This window comes from Cucurbita pepo, chromosome LG01, assembly GCF_002806865.2.
Source record: "Cucurbita pepo subsp. pepo cultivar mu-cu-16 chromosome LG01, ASM280686v2, whole genome shotgun sequence".
In the NCBI taxonomy this organism is placed as follows: Eukaryota; Viridiplantae; Streptophyta; class Magnoliopsida; order Cucurbitales; family Cucurbitaceae; genus Cucurbita; species Cucurbita pepo.
The window spans coordinates 19,277,064-19,296,188 of NC_036638.1; the positions used below are offsets into that span (position 1 = coordinate 19,277,064).

Sequence of the window (19,125 nt, forward strand, 5' to 3'; positions counted from 1 at the left end):
CAATAATGACTTCGATTAATCTATTTTTTTTCTATAGTTTGAATTCAATTAGATACAAAATATTATTTCTTCTCTTGTTTTTAAAAATTGACATGTCACTATCCATTCCTCCTTATTTTTTTAGAAGGAAAAAAAAAGGTGAAAAAAACCCACTTTTGCCTTTTTCTTTTTTCCTTTTTCCTTTTAAATTTTAAAATGTTTTGTTAAAGACCCAATCCAACACATATTAACAACTTGGTCGAACCCACAAACCCATAATTTAATCACTCAATAAAAAATGGCGAACACAGAGAAAATGGTCTGTCATTTTTTTAGAGAGAGAGAAAGTTCAATGATGTCTCCCTCCATCCCTCTTGCTAATCTCACCACTGGTTTCACCAGTTCGCCACGTGTCATCACCTTACAAGTTCATTGGATTTCATATCGACAATTTGAGAGTGATATACCGTTTTTTTCCCTTTTCTTTTGGGCTCATAAATATCCTTTTGAAATACCGAATCTTCCTACAAAATTAAATTTGTTTTTAATTGTTATATAATTAATTAATTATTTATTTAATTAATGTGTTGATAAAGATTAGAACCTCTCGTCATTTTGTACCTACCTTAATTCAATTTCATTATTTTGTCTTAAAATTTAAATTTGGTTATAATGATCTAAGGTGAGACTCTTATGCTTTTTTTGTGTTCTAAACGTGTTAATTTAATTTCAATAACGTGATAAAATTTCATAAATATACTCCTATGAAAATCATTTTTTTCTTTTTACATTTTTACTATGGTTGAAACCAGAATGCACTTAATTAATCGAGTAAATATATTTATAGTGTAAATAACAGAGAGAATTTTTGCCACTTGGCTAAATTAAAAGGGACAAAAGAGACGTTTCAAAATGATAAGGGACAAAAATTGAAATAAAATCTATAATGTAGGGGCTAAATTCCAAATTAACCTAAGCCACATGAGAATCAATTTTTTTTAATAATTTCATAGCAAAATTAAAACAAACGGCAATGAGGATAAATTTGACCGTTAAAAGTAGGGCAAAAGGGAAATAATAATAATAATAATAATTATTATTATTAATGTTTGTTATTTTGGTGATACTTTGGGTGAGTCAAGTATTTGCCTGCTATCTCCGCCATATCTGACTCAGTCTTACCCACCTGCAACAACTATTTTTTTGTGCTCTCCAGGAAAAAAAAAAAAAAAAAAAAACTGAAAAAAAAAGGAAACAAGAACACTTCCTCGGAGGAGGGGAACGAAGGAAGAAGAAGAAGAAGAAGAGGTGAGGGAGATACTGAAATCCCAGAAACAGGAACAATTCTTCGTATATTTCTTTGGGACTCGGAAAAATTCCTCTGAATTTAGCAGATCTGTGGCTAAATTTAGGGGGAATCAGGGTTTTTGTTTTCTCTGCTTTGGAGTTGACGGAGGGTGAGGGAGGGGATTAGGTTTCTTCTTCAAGATGATGATCTCTCGGGGGTTGTTTGGGTGGTCTCCACCTCATATACAACCCTTGACTCCTGTCTCTGAGGTATCGGAGCCGCCGGAATCTCCGTCTCCGTACCTTGACCCGGGTAATGACCCTACTGGCGAGAGGATTGAGGAGTCGGAGGAGATGGAGGAGCCTGAGGAGATTGAGCCGCCTCCTGCTGCTGTGCCGTTTTCGCGGCTCTTTGCGTGTGCCGACCGGCTTGATTGGACTCTCATGGTTGTTGGATCGATTGCCGCTGCAGCACATGGTACTGCTTTGGTCATTTATCTTCATTACTTTGCTAAGATTGTCCATGTGCAGAGGATTCCTCACGAACAGCAGTATGAAAGATTTAGGGAGGTCAGTAACTGATTCTCGAAAAACCTTCTTCTGGGGATTTATTGTGTGCATGTGGTGATTGCTGTGTTTGTTTCTGCCGGAATTGCTAAATTTGAAGGTTGAAGTGCCGGAAATGGATTTTTTCAGAGCCAATTTTCTTGGTCAAGGTGGCTGGGCTTAGAATATACGTTCCGGAGTGGTTCTCTTTTGTTCTTGATTGGTTTGCGTTCGTAGTAGGACTAAGAGAATCCTTCATTTGGAAATTTTATTCTTTTACTAGAAATAATAGTTCCCATTTTTAGATATACCATTTCCTTTTCTATTCACTTGTGTAACTAGCTGGGTGTTCTGAATATTACAAAGTGAATTGAATATTACCAGCAAGCTAAATCTTGATGTAGCTGTAAATTTATGACCAAAATTGTTTCATTTTCAATTCTAGTGGCACGAAAATTCGTGCTTTTACTCCGTTCCTAGCTCAATTATTGCACAATTTATAGGAATGTTAAATAATTCAAGCTATGTTAGATGTCTAAGGTGTATTCTTAATCCTCGTATTCTGTTCATCATCACAATCAGTTGATTGGAGTGTATCTATCTACCTTTTACTTTAGAAGTATAAATGCTGAATTGCTGCAACTCATTCTTATGGGAACGCCTTGTAGTGGATCCAAGGCTAATTAACTTGTAACTTAGGTGCTTGACTCTACATATATTAAAGACATGGCGTATGTAGGGACTAACGTGTGTTAGAAGCATTCCTTTTGCTTGCATTCATATTCTACTTTTGTTAATCTCAGTCTCTGGAATTTCATACTTAAACACATTAATTCTTTTAATTGTAAATCCTATATGCTTAGAAAATGCCCGTGTCAGAATTAGTGAGAAATGCTAAATTTTTTGTTTGGATTTCATTTCTTTGCAGCTTGCTTTAAGAGTTGTTTATATTGCAATTGGTGTTTTTGTTGCTGGTTGGATTGGTAAGATCTAATGTTATTGAATGTTTCTTTATCCGAAATTCCCTATCATATTTAAGTTGATTTTATTGGCAATCAACTAACTTGTCTGTGTGATAGAGGTTTCATGCTGGATTCTGACTGGTGAAAGGCAGACTGCTGTCATTAGATCCAGATATGTTCAAGTGTTACTTAATCAAGATATGAGTTTCTTTGATACATATGGCAACAATGGGGATATTGTGAGCCAAGTACTGAGTGACGTGCTGCTCATTCAGTCTGCTCTCAGTGAAAAAGTATGTTCTGGCCTCCCATTAGGGCTTGAGAATTATAATTTGTGTTATTTTGTTCCTCTTCTATGTATTCAATGGGATTTTTATGACCATTCTTGTCATTTTTGCACTCTTTTTAGGTTGGAAACTATATACACAATATGGCTACATTCTTCAGTGGCCTTGTCATTGGATTTATTAACTGCTGGCAGATTGCTCTCATAACTTTAGGCACTGGTCCTTTCATAGTTGCTGCTGGAGGAATATCAAATATATTTCTTCACAGGCTTGCTGAAAATATTCAAGACGCATATGCTGAAGCTGCTAGCATTGCAGAGCAGGTGCGTTATTTTTTTCTTTCCTTCATTGTTTCAGGGGATATGGTTCGTACCCCCTACAATATCAGGAAACTTATAGTATTTTGCACTTCTAATATTGTTAATACTGTTGCAAGTCTAAATTAGATTACTGTCTTCCTTATTTATTTTCATAGAATCTAATTCGATAGATAGTCTAAATTCCTAGATCTAGATAATAGGTAACAAGATAAGATAAATCTCATTAAATTTCCAGTTACTAGTTCACAATAAATCTAACTAAACGGGATTACACAAATATCCTTCGACACTCCCCTCAAGCTGAGTAATAGATATCATTTATTCTCAGCTTGGATACTACAAATTACACCTATAATGGGGGGTATAGTGGGAGCATGAGATGGAGGAGAGGGATGAGGGGGCAAGGGGGGAGTTGGGTAAAAGGGTATCATGGGAGAGAACAGTCAAAGTTTGAAGGGGGAGGGTGAGAAAATATATTATTAGGAAGAAACATATGCAAAAATTGTGGAGAGAGGATTTAGATGGCTATCCATTTCTTCTTGTGGCATAGATTAAAAAAAATGGTTTTCGATCAGCTGATGCAAAAGGCATCAACACCTTCATTTGCATACCCCCAAAGATAGACATAATAGAATATTAGAAGTAAACCAAATTATTCCATGATTTTCTTTAAAACAAAGGCCAGACGCTTATTATAGCAAAAGAATGTTAAATAATTTTTTTGAAGCTTTTGGCCATCTAGGAAGTGGATAGTGGATGACAAGGCGCTCTAGATTCTATTTCCGGGCTTCTTGTGAGATACTATACATTTTTGAGGACTGCAATGTAGCAAATAATCTTTCTTACTTTTTGAAGTATGTGTGGAAATTTAGAAAAAAAGGTGCAAGACTTGATTTTATGATCTGCAAAACTGTGATCCTTTTCTTCATTTAAATATTACATATTGGGTAGAATTTGGGAAAATGTGTGATTTCCATTGTTTTGAAATGAGTATTGAACCTATGTTATGCAGGCAGTCTCTTATGCCAGGACGCTGTATGCGTTCACAAATGAAACACTAGCCAAGTATTCTTATGCAACATCGTTACAAGCAACTCTGAGATATGGTATATTGATCAGCCTTGTGCAAGGTCTTGGGCTTGGATTCACATATGGGCTTGCAATATGTTCCTGTGCTTTGCAACTTTGGGTTGGGAGGTTCTTGGTCACACATCAGAAAGCTCATGGAGGAGAGATTATAACAGCACTATTTTCTATAATTTTGAGTGGCCTGTAAGTGTGGTTTTCATTTTTTCTTCAAAATTGAAATTCTCGTCTCATCCTCCCACTTCTCCTTATGTATATTATTTATCTGTAGAGGGCTAAACCAAGCTGCCACGAACTTTTATTCATTTGACCAAGGACGAATAGCTGCTTATAGACTTTTTGAGATGATAAGTCGATCGTCATCTGGAAGTAATCAGGATGGAGTCACTCCATCTTCCATTCAAGGGAATATTGAATTTCGTAATGTATATTTCAGCTATCTATCTCGCCCTGAAATTCCCATCTTGAGTGGATTTTACCTTACCGTGCCTGCAAAAAAAGCTGTGGCACTTGTTGGGAGAAATGGATCTGGAAAAAGCAGTATAATCCCACTGATGGAGCGGTTTTATGATCCAACGTTAGGTACAAAATTCGTGTTCTTGCTTCTCTTGGTTCCTTATAATCCTTTCCTTGGACTTTAATGAAAGTGAAACTTGAGATGTTTCTTAGCTCCTCAAACTATCAACTTATTTTTTGCTGCAGGAGAAGTTCTTTTGGATGGAGAAAATATAAAAAGCCTAAAATTAGAGTGGCTAAGAAGTCAGATAGGATTAGTGACACAAGAACCCGCCTTGCTAAGTTTGAGCATTCGAGATAATATTGCATATGGGCGAAATGCAACTCTTGACCAAATTGAAGAAGCTGCTAAAATAGCTCATGCACATACGTTTATTAGCTCTCTTGAGAAAGGATATGACACACAGGTAAACCAAAAGTCATGTGAAGATATGATTACGAATTCTCTCATTTATTGTCCTACGAGTTCAACTTCCCCCATTGTTCTTTAGTTTTTAAAAACTCAATCATCAGGTAGGAAGGGCTGGAATCGAACTGATGGAGGAGCAGAAAATAAAACTCTCAATTGCTAGAGCGGTGCTTTTAAATCCATCTATTCTGCTGCTTGATGAGGTAACTGGTGGTCTTGATTTTGAGGCTGAAAAAGCTGTGCAAGCTGCTCTTGATCTTCTCATGCTGGGACGTTCAACAATAATTATAGCTCGACGGCTTAGCCTAATACGGAATGCAGACTACATCGCTGTGATGGAGGAGGGCCAACTTGTTGAAATGGGCACTCATGATGAATTGTTGAGCCTTGATGGTCTTTACACTGAACTTCTTAAGTGTGAAGAAGCCGCAAAGCTTCCCAGAAGGTATAATTAAGAGTCCAGCATTATATGTTTTCCATCTGTCATATATTCTTTCGAAATCCAGCCTTTTTATTTTCTGCTGTTGGAGTCCTCTGATCAACTGCAGCAAAATTTTCTTCTATTGATGGCTCAACTCGAAAAAATCACCTACTAGAATGCAACCCCCATCTCGGGTTTAAATCCCCTCCTCACCTTTATCGACTACAAAAGAAATTTTAGCCGAGTTCTCCAAAATTTCCTCAGATGAGCACGATTGTTAATTGTTTGTTTATTTGTTTTGATAGAAATCAAGCTTTCATTGATAAGAGATGGAAATAATGCAAAAGTGCAAACAAAGATACCACTAAAAAATGATAGAGCCAAAAGAAACCTAAAGACCTGATCAAGATAGTTGTTAATTGTAAATGTAATTCTGCTATTTTAGAATTCCAATTGGAGGACATTTTTTAGAACTCTTTGGCGGCTTGGATTTCTTATCTTCCCTTTTCATACATACTACCAGTTTCATCTTTTAACGATGGTCATGTCTCTTATCTGGAAAAAGAAATTTGAAGGTTATATTGCTGCATATCTTTGGATATTTCTTCTGAATTGCTTCTATATTATGACTTCATTCAGGATGCCAGTCAGAAATTACAAGGATACTTCAGCTTTCCAATTTGAAAAAGATTCTTCTGCGAGTCATAGTGTCCAAGAACCATCATCCCCTAAATTTATGAAGTCACCCTCTCTTCAGAGGGTTCCTGGTGTTTTACGGTCGACAGATGGTGTTTATAACAATTCTCATGAATCACCTAAAGTTTCTAGCCCCCCTCCTGAAAAGATATCTGAAAATGGTCAGATCTTGGATTCTTCTGTTGACAAGGAACCATCAATCAGGCGGCAGGACAGTTTCGAAATGAGACTCCCGGAGTTACCAAAGATTGATGTTCAATCTACAAATCGTCAAACGTCAAATGGTTCAGATCCTGAGTCACCTATTTCACCTCTCTTAACATCTGATCCCAAAAGTGAACGTTCTCATTCACAGACTTTCAGTAGACTGCACAGTCGATCAGATGACTTTCAAATGAAAGCAAAGGACGAAAAGGATACTAAGCATAAAAAGTCACCATCCTTTTGGAGGCTTGCTGAACTTAGCTTTGCAGAGTGGCTTTATGCCGTCTTAGGAGGTCTTGGTGCTGCCATCTTTGGATCTTTCAATCCTCTTCTCGCATATGTAATTGCTCTGATAATAACAGCATATTACAAAAGGGATGAAGGCCATAGCCTAAAGCATGAAGTAGACAAATGGTGCTTGATCATTGCTTGCATGGGCTTTGTCACAGTGATTGCCAATTTTCTTCAACATTTTTACTTCGGAATAATGGGGGAGAAAATGACTGAGCGAGTTCGGAGAATGATGTTTTCAGGTGAGTGTTTTATCTTCTAGTTTCTGTATAGTTTTTCCCTACATGGAATATAATTGTTTATGCATTTCAGTTAACGTTGATTTATGCCTTTTTAATATTCTGTCCCCAAAAAATATCAGCAATGCTACGAAATGAAGTCGGATGGTTTGATGAAGAGGAAAACAGTGCAGACACTCTATCCATGCGTTTGGCAAATGACGCTACATTCGTACGAGCTACTTTTAGCAACCGACTTTCCATATTTATTCAAGATAGTGCTGCTGTTATTGTTGCACTTCTTATTGGAATGGTGCTACAATGGCGTTTGGCACTTGTGGCATTGGCAACGTTGCCAGTGTTGACTGTTTCTGCCTTTGCACAGGTGTGAATTCTTTTCTTTTTAGTTCAATTTTTTGCTTTCCAAATTATCTTCCAAAGGAAATGCTAGCTTATGGTAGCCCAGACCTTTTAAGTGAACTTCATGGACATGGATATTTTATCTGCCACCCATTCGCACTATATAAAAAAAAAAAAAGAAGAGGAAAGTACCAAGGAAGAAAGGGGAAATAGAATTGACAGGGTTTTCATGTGCGTGTGAAAACCTCTCCCTAGCATATGCGTTTTAAAAACCTTGAGGGTAAGCCCGAGAGAGAAAGCCCAAAGAGGACAATATCTGCTAGCGATGGGCTTGGGCCGTTACAAATGGTATTAGAGCTAGACATCGAACGATGTGCTAGTGAGGTGGTTGTTCCCCAAAGGAGTAGACATGAGGCGGTGTGCCAGCAAGGACGCTGGGCACCGATAATTAATTTATAAGAAATTAACATAAATTACAAAAAATGAGTACTAATGAAAACTCAAGGGTGTATATGTAAAATATGTAAAATATGTAAAATCGTGTGAAACATAGGGACGAAATGGAACTAAATTGAATTCGTAACATTTTGAAACCTAGGAACCAAATGGTAAATGGTAAGTATAGTAAAAGATTAAGGACCAAGAAGGTATTTTTCCTTAATAAAAATTATTTACATATTCAACATAAGATTACCTTTTTCTTTTGTGGAATACTGCAGAAGTTATGGCTTGCTGGATTTTCAAGGGGCATCCAGGAGATGCACCGGAAAGCATCCTTGGTTCTTGAAGATGCAGTAAGAAACATATACACCGTAGTAGCATTCTGTGCTGGAAATAAGGTTATGGAACTCTACAGATTGCAACTTAACAAAATTTTTAAGCAGAGCTTCCTTCATGGGATGGCAATTGGTTTTGCATTTGGCTTTTCACAGTTTCTGCTCTTTGCCTGTAATGCCCTTCTTCTTTGGTACACTGCATTTGCTGTCAAAAAGAGGTTTATGGAGCTGCCTATTGCTCTTCAAGTGTACATGGTGTTCTCTTTTGCAACATTTGCCTTGGTGGAACCTTTTGGGTTGGCTCCGTATATTCTTAAACGACGCAAGTCGCTCATTTCGGTATTTGAGATCATAGACCGTGTACCAAAGATTGACCCAGATGATAACTCGGCATTGAAGCCGCCTAACGTCTATGGAAGCATTGAACTGAAAAATGCAGATTTCTGTTATCCTACTCGTCCCGAAGTTTTGGTATTGAGCAATTTCAGTCTTAAAGTTAATGGTGGGCAGACTGTGGCAGTGGTGGGTGTTTCTGGATCGGGAAAGAGCACGATAATATCGTTGATTGAGAGATTCTATGACCCCGTTGCGGGTCAAGTTTTGTTGGATGGTCGAGATTTGAAGACCTATAACTTGAGATGGTTGAGGAATCATTTAGGTCTTGTTCAGCAGGAACCTATAATCTTTTCAACAACCATAAGGGAAAACATTATATATGCAAGGCACAATGCTAGTGAAGCTGAAATGAAAGAGGCTGCTAGAATAGCAAATGCTCACCATTTCATTAGTAGCCTGCCTCATGGTTATGACACACATGTAGGAATGAGGGGTGTGGATCTAACCCCAGGGCAGAAACAGAGAATTGCAATAGCTCGGGTAGTATTGAAGAATGCACCTATCCTTTTGTTGGACGAGGCAAGTTCCTCGATCGAATCTGAGTCAAGTCGGGTTGTGCAAGAGGCTCTTGACACTTTAATCATGGGAAACAAAACAACCATTCTGATTGCCCATAGAGCTGCAATGATGAGGCACGTTGATAATATCGTGGTACTAAATGGTGGTCGAATAGTGGAGGAGGGTACTCACGATTCCTTGGTCGCTAAGAACGGCCTATACGTCCGCTTGATGCAGCCACATTTTGGTAAGGGTTTACGACAGCATCGACTTGTTTAAGTTATGGAATCTGATTGTTCAAAACACATTGCGTTTTCGGTTGCCTTCGTTAGCTCCATCTGCCCTGTTTGAGATTCTGATAAAGAGAACTCCTCGGAGAGATTTTGTAGCTCATCATGCATAGCTAGGGGTATCAGATCGGACAGAAGAAATAGTAGTTTCTTTGCTCAGACGTAGTAGGGTACAGAATTAGGAGCTTTTTGGAGTTTGACAGAAGAGGGCCTTCTCTTGGGGCCAGAGATCCATATTCTTTAGGAGGCAAGCATCAATCCCATTGGGTTTGTCTCCATGGTATATTGATTTGTTTATTGAATGATTAGAATAGGGGGTGGGTTCAAATTCTAGGTGTGGTTTTCATTTTCTAAATTTTATTTTTCACTTCAAAGACTCCTCTCTCTTGTGTATGATGAATCTTCGTAGGAATCTTGGGAAGCTGAAGAGGAAGAATACGTCTGTAACCTTTGTAAATACGTCGTTTACAATTAATCAATAGCTGTTCGTTTTTTGGTTGTGTTTTAACCCAACGAACTCGTTTCCTTTTCATTCAAGTATTTTGGTTGTGTTTTAACCCAATGAACTCGTTTCCTTTTCATTCAAGTATCTTGGTTGTGTTTTTAACCCAACGAACTCGTTTCCTTTTCATTCAAGTATTTTGGTTGATCAACAGGAAATTTTTAGAACCATCTTACTATTTCTTGAGATCTTGAAATTATTGAATGTTTCAGAATTTTTAAACCCATGGAATCTAATGCATTCTAATTTTGTTTCATCTGTGGACAAATGGGAAGTAAATTTAGCTCCGAAAAGATATACCTTACAAGGGAGATAGCTATATACCAACTATATACACAACAATATCCAATAGTGCTACATATTAAATGAAAGGGGAAATTTTAAAATAGAGAAACTGAGTGATTTACGACCTTTAGAAACAGCTCAGATATCCAACACTCTGAATGAATCGGCAACCACTTTAAGCATGTCACGATACCTTCTCCACCTTCTGTCATTTGCCCCAACTATCAAAGTATAGTACCTACCTGCATATTACAAAAAGGAATGTTTTAACCCGAACCTGAGGATAGCAATCAGTTAAGACATATATCATCGACTAAATGATTAGAGATTTGAATTCTCCCACGTGTTAAATTCAAGAAGGAAAAAAACTTGCAATGCTCCTATTAACTCATCAGAATATACAAGTCGATCAAATGAGTTTGGTTAACTTTGATTCTGTTGGAATGAAATTTTTTCCAAAGATCTCTTGGGGGTAAACAAGTATCCTAGGTCAACAAGCAAGGGATTTAGAGCTGATAAATCAAAATATGGAAGGGTCCAAAATTCTAAAGGTACAAAATATGAGCTTACCATTTGCAACGGCTATGGTTGCAAAGGAGGTGCGGGAGTATGCTCTAGAACTAAGTTTATACTCAAAGGTATAATAATTTTTCCCATCAATCGTTCGCTGAAACAGGTAAATAAAAGATCAACCAGATGTCCATAAACAGACCTCAAGATAATACTATATAGAAATATGGATTTGGAGAGACTGATAAAGATGCAAACCTCCTTCATGTCGTATATGGTAGCCTTTTGATTTGGTGCAGCATATCGATGTTTTACCAAAAAGTTAACAACCTGCTCGAGTCAAGTCCGAGTTAATTATTCAGACATCTTTCCAGTATATCAAATATGATTTTAATTGAAGATTCCTTTACCTCATCTAATGAACCTTCTTCATGGATATCCTTTTTCTCTGTTGGTATGAACTTCACTCTAACATTCTGTAGTTGCAGGTATCGATCCTTGAATGCCGAATCATGTGCTCTAAAATCAAATTCCTGGACAGGGAACATTTCAAAATTGTTTGTTTTAGTATATTCTTTGGTTTAATACAGAAAAATCTCATGTTTCTCCTGGATGAATTTTTCTTACCCTCCAATCAGAAGGGTAATAATAGGAATACCCATCTGTAGAATCTACAAATGCTCGATAATTTTTCGGGACTTCTGCGCATACAGACCACGAAATTAATTTAGAATCCAACATTAGATTATCAGAGAGAAGTGAATTTATACCTTCAGCAAATAGGGGAGTTGCAGCAAATAAACTTGTAGCTAGAGCTCCAACTCCCAACAGAAGCGGCCTTCTATTGCATTGACCTAATGTTAATATTCAACATCACAATATTACGGTCATTACGGAAATCTAGGCTTGAGAAAACAGCGAAAGAAAAGAAAAGTTCCAATTAGAACAAATCAAAATCCATTTTAGGAGAACATTCCCACTATAAAAACCATAGAAGTGAGTCATAAGTTTGCTAAAATTCCAAGCAGAACTTAATCAAAATACTTATTGAGAGAACAATCCCACTATTAAAAACCATAGAAGTCACATAGAAGTTATCATCGATTTTTTCTTTTTCAAACATCAATGTCTGTCTAGGCCAATTTGCGAACAACTTGGTTAATCTCAAAAAACAACTACCAAACTCTACTACATTTGATTGCTAAGTAAATTCATATCATTTTAAATCCTAGATAGGTTGTCACCATGTTTGAATCGAAGCCCCTTTTGTTTTTGACATTTCTACAAACACCTTGCATGCAAGCTACAAATCTCATATAATTCCACAGTTCTCTAAATTTGAAACAAATTTCCACCAACAAGCAATCAGATTAATTACCAAACGAGCATTTTCATCGCATAAGAAGCAAAACCAAAACCTCAAGCATTGGAATCAACCGAAGAACTTAGAACTACAAGTCTTACTTTCCACACGGGAAGTTCTCTCAGTTGAGCAAATGACGGTAGTACAGGAAGAATACGAACAAGTAGCTGTTGATGGCTCATTGAAAGGAAGCAACCTCGGCTGGAATTAAAGCATAATGAGATTCAAGAATTGGGTTGTGTAAGATCAGTCAATCAAATTACTAACCTTCCAATTAGATGCGGACGTCGGAACCCAACTCAAGCATGAGGTTGAAACTGCCATATCTGATCCAAAGAAGCTCTCATGAAATGGAAAAAAAAAAAAAAATGGAAACTTAGAATGCTATCTGATCGGGTTGGGTTTCTGTGGTCATCTTGACCACTCTTCTTCTGTTGTTTCTTTCTCCCTTTCCGAATTTTGTAAGGTTTAAACCGATAAAGTCTTTTTTTTATTATTTTATTATTATTATTATTTATTTATTTATTTGTTGTGCATTTATTAAATCAATACCAATTTTAAATTAAATATTTGTTTTACTAAATTATTAAAAAACTTTAAAACACTCTTAATTTTTTTTAAAAATTAAAAATATCAAAAATAAAATTTAAAAATTTAAAAATTAATCATGAAGATCCACTAAATACGACGTTCAGGGGAGAAAACGACATGTCGACTGTGAAGAAAATCATGAAGAGTCGACTCGACAAACCGACGTTCAGATTGTGAGGTAAATCTGGTGGGCGCTAAATTCTCCGGTTGGAAGAAGGAAGAGAGTTCAGTCCAACATCTCAATTGGTTCAGGATTAGGGTTTTGAAGAGATGGAAGTCAAGAATCTTCTCAAGGACAAGAAATTCTGGTTCGCCTCCTTCCTTATTGCTTGGGCCGCAGCTCTCCAGGTGCAATTCCCTGTTTTAGGGTTTAACTTTTATCTTCACCGCTTTTCTTTTCCCTCTTGAACTCTCAGCTGATTTGAGCGTGGGGAATAATTTATGGTACAGGGACACATGATGTGGTTGCAGAGGCAGGATTCTTTCAAGCAGAAGTTTGGAACTTCCGATCAAGAAAATGATCCTGAAAAATGAGGCTCCATTTCCATATATTTCTCCTGTAAGTTCTATTGCCATTAAAGAGGCTGCATCGGCGGGGGTTAATTCCTCGTAATGAATTTTTTAGGCTGGATCCGTATGTGTAAATTTATTGCTAAGTTTTGATAGAAATGCAATACATTTGGTCATTTTGATCTCTATGAATGAGTACATTTGGTGTTCTTTCTTCAGTGGCTTTATTAATTTGGCTGTTTTATGAAACATACGATCTGATATTGATGGTAGTTGTTGAATGAAATGCCGCCTTATCTGGATGATCAGCTATTTGGTCTTTTTTATGTGTGTTTGTGTGCCCAATGATGATGACGATTGGGTAGGGATTCCAATTCATTTGGTTCTTCCAACTACGTTTAATTCAGCTTGCTTCCCAAGATTAGCTTGTTTATACCTGACTTGAATGGTACTTTCAGCTGATTATTAGGATAAGATTTAGACCTCAATGCGTCTCTCTCTCTATGGTTGGTGCGGATTGTCTACTGCTTTCTGCATCAGACAGTCCCTGACATAGAACAAAGTTCATGTCCTTGTTTTAGTTACAATTTTTTTTCTTCTGAAAGTATCCTTATTAAATTCTTCTGGTGAGATCCTACATCGGTTGGAGAGGAGAACGAAACACCCTATAAGGGTGTGGAAACCTCTCCCTAACAGATGTGTTTTAAAAACCTTGAGGGGAAGCCAAAAGAGGACAATATCTACTAGCGGTGGGCTTGGGCGGTTACAAATGGTATTAGAGCCAGACACCGGACGATGTGCCAGCGAGGAGGCTGAGCCCCGAAGGGGGGTGGACATGAGGCGGTGTGCCAGAAAGGACGTTGGCCCTCAAAGGAGGTGGATTAGAGGGTCCCACATCGATTGGAGAAGGGAACAAGTGCCAGCAAGGACGTTGGGCCCCGATGGGGGGTGGATGTGAGATCCCACATTGATTAGGGAGGAGAACGAAACATTCTTTATAAGGAGATGAAAACCTCTCCCTAACAGACGCGTTTTAAAAACCTTGAGGGAAAGCTCGAGAGAGAAAGCCCAAAGAGAATAATATCTGCTAATGGTGAGCTTGGACCGTTACACTTGTTGTTGTAGTTAGAAATTAGTTGGCATATGAGTGGCATTTTGGAATTTAGCTCAGTTATATTACAAATGAAGAATCAGGAGTTGTCCACTTCAGAATAATTTGACCCTGGGTCTACCTTACAATTTGACTAATTTATACACTAGCATATTAGACATCCTTCCAAATTCACCCAAATGAAACAGAAGCAGAGAGAAATAGAATTGGCTGCATGGACTCTTTCCTAACCCCATCAATGGCTTTATGAAAGTTTTGATGATTGCTCTTTGATGCTCGTATCAAACAGAACCATCCACTGTCTTTATTCTAGCAAGATCAACTACAAGTTCTTTATCTGAAGTCTTAGGTATGTCGGTTATGGCAGTCCGTTTCTGATCGGATGGGGCTATCTTCTCAATATCCGACTTGTATGGAGCCTGATCCTTGATTTTCCCCCACAGAACTAGATAAAGACCTGTAATAATTACAGCTGCTCCAAGAACCCTGCAAAATATTTAGGATCATTTAGATTATTATCACCAAACTCTGATCTCTGCATTGGTGGGCTGTGGAATAGTCAGGTTAATTACCTTCCAAAGTATAATATCTCAGATAATGCGAATGAACTGATGATTGCAACAATGACCATGCTTAGGGGACTAAATGTACTTGCAAAAACTGGCCCTTTCGTTTTCATTATCGCTGCTTGAATAGTATATGAGACCCCTGAAGACATGATTCCCTACATGAAACAGGGGACTGTGAATTGTATGAAACTATTTGAAACCGATTCTGTGTTCATTTGATGATTTCTTACACTGTATAAAGGAGCTAAGAGGGTGGAATCTAAATGTAATGACCAGGCAGCAGGATTGTGCCTTTCCATTCCCAAAGCTATCACTGAGGCTTGCACGGCGCCGGTGGAGCATATCAAAGCTGTTAGGGAGAGCTGTGCAGGGTATACCTTTACTGTAATCGCCTGGAAGATTGAAGAAATTAAGAAATCAAAACTCATTTGTGTTCAATCGTGTGAGATTCCACACATTCTCATCGGTTGGGGAGGAGAATCAAACATTCTTTATAAGGGTGTGGAAGCTTCCCCTTAGCAGATGCGTTTTAAAAACTTTGTGGGGAAGCTCGAAAGGGAAAGCCCAAAGAGGACAATATCGACTAGTAGTGAGCTTGGGCTGTTACAAATTGTATCAGAGTCAAACATCGGGCGATGTGTCAGTGAGAAGACTGAGTCCTGAAGGGGAGTGGACGGTTTCTACTAGTAGACGCGTTTTAAAAATCTTGAGGGGAAGTCCAAAGAAGACAATATCTACTAGCGGTGGGTTTAGACTGTTACAAATCGAATCATCATAGATTGAATTGAATATCATGGAAGATTGACTTTTACCTGAAGAACAGTAAAAACAGACCAAAAAATGCAGCCTGTAGTGATCATGAGAGCACCCTTGAGAAAATCATGCTGGCTGACTGCAGCTGCAGAAGAGTGATGGAGGAGGGTGTCCTTTGTCCATGGCAGGCTCACAATTGGCCCCCTTACCATAGTCATTATCATAGCCCCTCCCACCGCTACCACTGTCCCTAATATCTTTGCCTGGCTTGACAACTGCCTTACGTTAACCTTCTCCAGCCTAAACAAAACATACAACAGATGGGATTCATTATGTGAACTATAGTTCATCTCTTAGCTCTTAGTCGATAATATATCATTTAAGTGTAAGATCCCACATCGATTGAAGTGAAAATCGAAACATTCTTTATAAGAGTGTAGAAACCTCTTCCTAGCAAACACATTTTAAAAACTTTGAGGAAAAACTCGAAAGGAAAAGCTTAAAGATGACAATATCTATTAGCGGTGAGCTTGAATCATTACATTAGGTTAGCTGAACTTTTAGTCATTTGTATATGCTTTAACAGATTGTATCTTTAATTTTGTCTCTAAATCTTTAAAATATTTCAATTCCAATATTTATATTTTAGTGTTTCTTTATAAGTGATTCCATGACCATATACTTTATTAATTGAGCTAGACATATGTATTTTAATATGATGAAATAGACATATCCGACAATAGAATAAGAAATTACCAATTTCATAATCATAAAAGGTTTTTTCGTTTTTAATATTGGTTAGTAAATATCAAAACATTTAATACGCAATCATATAATTGAAGCTTTTGACTAAATTACCGAACAATCCAAGCTAGGAGGAAGATAAGACCAGGGACCATGTTGGTCATAGCAGAGGCGAAAGTTGCTGTAGTGTACTTCATGCCCGTGTAATATAAGTTTTGGTCGAGTGCAGGCCTGTGATACAAATTCAAAAGTTTAACTTGATAGATTACATTAAATTTAATATTTCGCTCGGTTGAGATTAAGGGTTAAAAGTTCTTACTCCAATAATCCGAGCAAGACAATCTTCCCAAAAACAGACCAAGTCATCTTGGGTCTCACTTTCCTGTTATTAACACCGTTAACAGAACTCTCTCAAAGAGAGATAAAGAGGAGAGAGGAGAAAGAAGAGAGACCTTTCGAAGACGAGAGCTAAAGGAGCGACAACAACAGTGGCAATGGCGTAACGATACACGACTAAAACGTGTTGGTTGAGTCCTTGGTTAAGAGCAAACTTGGAAATGATGACCATTCCGGCAGTGATGAACTGCTGAAGAATCACTGCAATAAATGGCCTGGCTTGAGTCCACATTCCGGTGGGATGCTCCATTCCGGCGGTGTCGTCGGAGACAATGAGTTGATATCCATTTTCAGCTTTGTGAAAGGCCCTTTTATAGTGAGGGATTTCCAAACAAAACATGTCCACTAAAACTCACCACTACGTAAGGGTCACATCACAGCAGAAGAAGCATGTAATATTTATTTTTTCAGGTACGTGCATTCGTGGCTCAAATCCAACCTTGTTCCTTTTACCTAATTTTTTTTAACATCTTATTAAATTACACTCCAAACTCTAATATCAACTCACGTCTCTATTCATGTTGTCAACCTAAATATAACTTAACTGTTCGAACTTCACGCCCCTACCAATCAAAGAGGCCGAAAGCCTTTCCACTCCATTGAAAAAAAGACGAGGAGAAAGAAGCAAACTTTCTACCGCCTGACAACTACATAAGCTACTAGCATCGAGCTTTCTCCACCAACTTTCAGAGCCATAAGCACATGGTGGAGGATAAATGTGTCTTCTTAATCACCCCATTCACCCAAAAAGGATCTGTGTATTTCTGAGTATGAAAACCTCTCCATAACATACATGTTAATACACACTCGAGAATATATCGATTTCGTAAAGTCAATAGTATAGTTTCTGGAAAAAGCTTAATCATCGTCTACGAATAATCAACTATGAATTGGATTCCTAGAAACGAAGTGGTTAGAACAAAAGACGTAGACGACATCTACGATTCCACGAAACCATAGTGCAATTCCAAGTCTCCATTTTTTGGATATTAAAATTAGACCATTATCATCACTAACCCTATTCTTTTTGCGTATACTCCAAGTTAATTAAATTCCAACATTTAAAGGAATTAGCCTTGTGTGCGGTTGCTTTATAATATAATTTAAATTATATAAATAAATTCAACTATTTATTTATTTATTTATTAAAAAAAAAAAACAAAAAAAAAAACATAGTGTCCTTACTCACTTTAATCAAATCCATTATTTCATTGTCACCTTTTTTTTTTTTTAATCTTTAATTTGCTGATCTTTACATGCACTCATTTTCCAATTATTTCTTCATTTCCATAAAGATGCACATTGGACAAACCACCAAAACCCCATTTCTTTTATCAGATATATATTTTTTAATTTAATATATATTCTATTTATTTATTAAAAGAAAAAAAAAAAAAAAAACAATGGACCACCCACAATAATTTGAGCTAATTCTAATGGATTTGTTGTGAAATTTTGGTAAATTTGTATGCAAAATTTGAGTATTATTCTTCTAAAATTGTTTTAATTAAATTATATTACTATTAATTTGTTAATTTTTGGGTTTAATTAAAAAAATTCCATAAATTTAATGATATAAATTTTAAGGTCTAACATACCATACACAAAATTTATAAATAAAAAAAATTAATTTTGTATCTAATAAATCAATTATTTTTAAAAAATTTAAATATATAAAAATTTTATTAGACACAAAATTGAAAGTTCCGTGACCTAATTTAAGGTTATTTATTTATTTATTATTATTATTAGTGTAGGGAACAAATATATAATTTAATTGTATTTTAACGTAAATATATAAAGTTGAAAAAAGAGAAAAAAAAAATCTAAGCTAATAGATTATTTTTAAAAAAATATTAAGCTAATTAATGTCTTAAATGAGTAGTGGGAGGAGCCAATAATAAAAAGGGCCCCGTTTAATTGTCTTCTATGTATATATATATATATATATATATATATATATATATATATACTTTACTTTTAAAATCCTTTCTCTAGTTTTTCCCCTTTTAATTATTAGACTAAAATATGCATAAATTAAAAAAAACATAAAAATATTTAATAAATATATAATACTTTTTAGATTTTTAATTTTGTATTTAACTTTTCTGTCGGTAATAGATCTCTAATATATTCAATATATATTTATTTATATATTTTAAATTTAAAGTCGAAGACTTATTAATTATAAATTTGAATATTTTTTATACCCATCAAATTAAAAATTATAAAATTTTAAAAAATAAATT

At 36.4% G+C, this 19,125-nt stretch overlaps 4 protein-coding genes across 5 annotated transcripts; 2 read left to right on the forward strand and 2 right to left on the reverse strand.

Annotated features, from left to right (window-relative positions):
• Positions 1 to 1,126: 1,126 nt before the first annotated feature.
• On the forward strand, positions 1,127 to 10,074 carry LOC111796191 (ABC transporter B family member 6-like). The gene is made up of 11 exons (XM_023678937.1): positions 1,127 to 1,836; positions 2,741 to 2,795; positions 2,892 to 3,067; positions 3,184 to 3,384; positions 4,394 to 4,653; positions 4,739 to 5,049; positions 5,170 to 5,390; positions 5,497 to 5,837; positions 6,453 to 7,246; positions 7,366 to 7,607; positions 8,302 to 10,074. Exons 1-11 carry the CDS (start codon positions 1,468 to 1,470, stop codon positions 9,529 to 9,531), a joined length of 4,200 nt encoding a protein of 1,399 aa, XP_023534705.1. The 5' UTR covers positions 1,127 to 1,467; the 3' UTR covers positions 9,532 to 10,074.
• A 198-nt stretch (positions 10,075 to 10,272) lies between these two features.
• LOC111796219 (photosynthetic NDH subunit of lumenal location 1, chloroplastic) lies at positions 10,273 to 12,653 on the reverse strand. Of its 2 annotated transcripts, none has more exons than XM_023678986.1 (8): positions 12,470 to 12,653; positions 12,304 to 12,403; positions 11,610 to 11,693; positions 11,467 to 11,537; positions 11,250 to 11,372; positions 11,098 to 11,169; positions 10,900 to 10,996; positions 10,273 to 10,571 (listed from the first exon to the last, which is right to left on the reverse strand). In XM_023678986.1, exons 1-8 carry the CDS (start codon positions 12,524 to 12,526, stop codon positions 10,468 to 10,470), a joined length of 708 nt encoding a protein of 235 aa, XP_023534754.1. In that variant the 5' UTR covers positions 12,527 to 12,653; the 3' UTR covers positions 10,273 to 10,467. The 2 variants fall into 2 exon arrangements, with proteins under 2 accessions (XP_023534754.1, XP_023534746.1); XM_023678978.1 differs by having other exon boundaries at positions 11,467 to 11,540; positions 12,470 to 12,652.
• Positions 12,654 to 12,887: 234 nt separating this feature from the next.
• LOC111796233 lies at positions 12,888 to 13,602 on the forward strand. Its single transcript, XM_023678995.1, has 2 exons — positions 12,888 to 13,141; positions 13,244 to 13,602. The coding sequence occupies exons 1-2, from the start codon at positions 13,064 to 13,066 to the stop codon at positions 13,325 to 13,327; spliced, it is 162 nt and encodes a 53-aa protein (XP_023534763.1). The 5' UTR covers positions 12,888 to 13,063; the 3' UTR covers positions 13,328 to 13,602.
• An 849-nt stretch (positions 13,603 to 14,451) lies between these two features.
• Positions 14,452 to 17,222, reverse strand: LOC111796242 (WAT1-related protein At2g39510-like). The gene is made up of 7 exons (XM_023679008.1): positions 16,933 to 17,222; positions 16,800 to 16,862; positions 16,595 to 16,711; positions 15,796 to 16,036; positions 15,214 to 15,375; positions 14,987 to 15,138; positions 14,452 to 14,900 (listed from the first exon to the last, which is right to left on the reverse strand). The coding sequence occupies exons 1-7, from the start codon at positions 17,214 to 17,216 to the stop codon at positions 14,696 to 14,698; spliced, it is 1,224 nt and encodes a 407-aa protein (XP_023534776.1). The 5' UTR covers positions 17,217 to 17,222; the 3' UTR covers positions 14,452 to 14,695.
• Between the last annotated feature and the right edge of the window lie 1,903 nt (positions 17,223 to 19,125).